Here is a 3,861-nt window from a genome sequence, read left to right on the forward strand (position 1 = left end):
ATGACAATTTGGCCCTCCAGACAAAATCATTCATTCATTAAGAATTCATAAAAATATAGAACTAAAGCACATAGAAAGTATAGATCTAGAACACAGAATGTATAGATCTAGAACACAGATTTCATAGCTCTAGAACGCATAGAATAAGAATTCACCGCTTCACTTCGAACCGAGGTTTGATTTTTTTAAATATCCAATCTACAAACTCACAACACTTTGCAACACGTTGTGAGCTTGTAGACTGGCTATTTTTGTCAATGTTCCCCTCAGAAGATGGATGCTGGGGGTTCAAGTTGTTGAAGCAAAAAAACTAAAGGACGGTCGTGCACCCCTGTTTGTTGGCAGATGGCGTGGAGGGGGGCGACGCCGGGAAGACGGACACCATGGGCTCCACCAGCTCTGCCAAGAGGAGAGGAGGGGGCGGCAAGAAGGCCATGCAGGCCAACAAGTCTGCCCTCCGAGCCCCCCGAGCACTCTGCTGCCTCACTCTCAGCAACCCCATCCGCATGGCAGCGCTGTACCTGGTGGAATGGAAATATCCTTCTCTGTTTGTGTGTGTGTGTGTGTGTGTGTGTGTGTATTACTATAAATGTTAAGGGAACGATCCCCACCACAAGTATTAGCATGGGGTCCTCTGTGACGCATTCAGGCCCGGCGGTACAGTAGGGCAAGAGGGAGCTAGGCCCCCTCACGTGGACCACCTTGCCCCACGTATCAGTGAGACCTGCAAATACTTGAAAACAAAGGCGACTTGCTTGAAACACACATTTGCATAGCAACCTTCACTTTAGCTCACGGCCCCCTAATGTGTTCCCTGTTGAAGATAATTATTTGGGTGCATAGTAGATGGCTATGAACGCAGAAGTGGGGTGCTTAAGTTATGACATAATACTGTGTCATTATATGAATGCGGTGCAGATATGCATGTGTCAGGCAGATTGTAGAGATATGTCTGAGCGACCATAGCTGATGGTGTACAGACGGAGCCAAACCAAAATAATTTAGGCTCTAAAAGCGGAGTATGAATCAACCCTTAGCGAGACACTTAACTCCTACACTAGTAAGGATGGGTAAATGCAGAGGAAAAAGTCTGTCTATGTCACATGCAAATGTACAATGACAAAAACCAGCAGCGTCTCCTTTGAGTCTCCCACTGGAAACACTCCCGGTCATCAAATTGTTGTCTTAGTCTTAATTACTTGAGTGCATGGGGACATTATTATCATTGCGACCGTAGGTCGCAGTTAACTATGAAAACCGGCACATCTTGTCCATATCTCTGTCACGCCTGATATCACAGGTGATATCACAGGAGACATCACCGTGACACATCCATACAGTATATGGGTATTCCCCAGAATCCCTTTTATGCCCATATATGGAGATCCCTGATGTAATCGATATACATCACTGGCCAGATGGCCAAGACATGGCCCATATCTGCGTGGCTGGTTCAGATAGGGATCTCCATGTATGGGCATAAAGGGGATTGTATGTTGTGATGTCATGGGAACCACTCTAACAGAATCCCTTTTATGCCCATATATGGAGATCCTTGATCTAACAGGACTTCATATGGGAATGCCCATATATGGAGGAAGACAGTCCATATCTGTGTGGCTGGTTCAGACAGGGATCTCCATGTATGGGCATAAAAGGGATTGTATGTATGATGTCAGATGTGATAGACGTCATAGGATTTTCACATAACGAATAACTGAGTATGAGGGTCTCCATATATGGGTACCAGGGGGTCTCCATATATGGGTAACTGGTCTGATATATCACTGGCCAGATGGCCAAGACATGGCGCGGGCGAGGTCGCTTGTTGCCCAGAGGCGTCTTACTAGTTTTTATGATGCAAATATTTGTATATCAGCATTAATTCTTATGCAGCTTCATTTCCTGCCTCCTGGGTCTCTGTTCTCCTCCCTGCCATGATGTTGCTGTCTTCACTCTCCTGCTCCAGTATACTGTAGCAGAGATGCATTACAACTAGCCCCTATACTGTATGTGATCCTTAACTGCAGCCCTGCAAGCCTTTTGATATATTTATTCTACTCGCCATCTTTGCCAACTGCGTGGCCATGGGCGTTACCAAACCCTACCCCGATGACGACTCCAACCGCGTCAACCACAACCTGGTGAGTTGCTCTTTGTTCCTCCTGCATGGGAAGATGTACGTCCAGGGAGCCATGACCTTATTTGAAGAGAGCCCTTAGAGCAGGGGTCTTCTACAGGGGTCCGGGACCCCTAGCGGGTCCTCAGAGTTACTACAGGGGGGGCCGCCAAATCTTTTTTTGTGATAGGATAGTTCTTTTAAAATTAACAACTTGAACCCTCGCATCCAAATTCTGAGGAGAACTTTATCAAAAAATAGCAGATCTACAAGATCTCAACGCCTCGCAAGGTGAGGCGTTGAGAGCTTGTAGATCTTCTATTTTCGGCAAATAGGTTCGGTTTAGAGGGTAAGAAGTACAAAGTGAAAGGACAAGTTTAGTAAGTAACGATGATTTAATGGTCAAAAGTCTGGAAAAAACACGAATCTAACCGACAGATGACAGTGCTGTCAAACAAGTTTATGAATCTATCTATGAAATCAATGAAAATGTATCATACAACATGTAGAGGGGGTCCCTGCTTCATGTCTCTCTCAGCTAAGCGGTCCTTGGCCTGAAAATGTTGAAGACCCCTGGCCTTAGAGGGTCTGGGCCAGTGATTCTCAACCTGTTTCATTTCAAGGGCCCCCAGTTTGATATGCATTAGGCCACAGACCCCCAATTGATTAAATGTTTATCTCTAGGATCCCTATCTATTCTACACAGTCATTTCCTCAGTCAACTCCTTATTCCTTGACTTAACTCAGAGAATGTACAAATGGAACCAAAATGGAACCGCATGGGTCCATTTGGCACAGAGCCATAAGGGTCCATTTGGTTCCTAACTATGAACCATTTAGGTCCACAGACCTCATGTTGAGAACTGCTGATCTAGGCTTGTGCTGAACATAAGTTAGAAGTTAGAAAGGTTTAAAAATTAAACATGTAAAATAGTCACTTTTGGAACATTCTGGCTAGCCATCGTCATGAAAAGGGACCGCCCACTTGTCCCTTTTCTGTGTGTAGCCATCATTGACTCTTGTCTCGAGAGATTGCTTTTGGAATGAATGAATCTGCATCAGGGTCAAATACCACTTGATATGAAATGGAGTAAGCAATGGACTGATTGTGTAACTACACAGCAAGGACAGACTGTCATCTTTCAGGCAGTGGTGACATTTTTGAGCGGTGCAGACCGCTCCTATAAGTGGCTGTGCGTGTGTCCGTAGCCTTTTTCCTCATAGGCTAGTTTGTCTAGTGATGTCATATGTCGTATGTCTGTAGCCTTTTTCCTCAGCGTTTTGCCATAGCAAAATGTGTGTGTGTAGCATAGCCTGTACATCCTAGACTTAAATCCTAGTCTGAAGATGTTATGCAAGCAAGACCATGCACCGCTCACTTCACATTGGGTGTGATTTTTCAATATACATTTACTCAAGCACTGTACTTGGATTAAGTACAATTTTGAGGTAGCCTACTCTTACTTGAGTGTTTTTGATACTTTATACACCTACCTACTGTACATAACAGAGGCAAACATTTTGCTTTTTACTCCACTACAATTATTTTACAGCTGTAGGTGCAAGTTATTAATACAAAACTTAGATTAAGTGATAATGTACCAGAATGTTAAAGTGATGAACAATAATGTAATAAGATCGTGAAAAAGACCTTTCTGCATACGTTACGTTTGGTACTGTCAGTATATTTTGATGCCGATGCTTTTGTACCTTCACTCAAGTAAAATTGTGAATGCAGAACA

General features: G+C 44.0%; 1 protein-coding gene across 1 annotated transcript in view; it reads left to right on the top strand.

The window, feature by feature from the left end:
• Positions 1-350: 350 nt before the first annotated feature.
• The window catches only part of cacna1fa (calcium channel, voltage-dependent, L type, alpha 1F subunit a), a gene marked incomplete at its 3' end in the record, with an annotated part of 62,610 nt that continues 59,099 nt past the window's right edge, over positions 351-3,861 (top strand). Inside the window, exons 1-2 of the mRNA XM_080732954.1 lie at positions 351-536; positions 2,040-2,144. Of these exons, the coding sequence (XP_080589080.1) occupies positions 384-536; positions 2,040-2,144 (258 nt within the window). The 5' untranslated portion in view covers positions 351-383. The remainder of the gene's footprint in view (positions 537-2,039; positions 2,145-3,861) is intronic.

This window comes from Nannobrachium achirus (assembly GCF_963921795.1).
Source record: "Nannobrachium achirus genome assembly, chromosome: 9".
In the NCBI taxonomy this organism is placed as follows: domain Eukaryota; kingdom Metazoa; phylum Chordata; class Actinopteri; order Myctophiformes; family Myctophidae; genus Nannobrachium; species Nannobrachium achirus.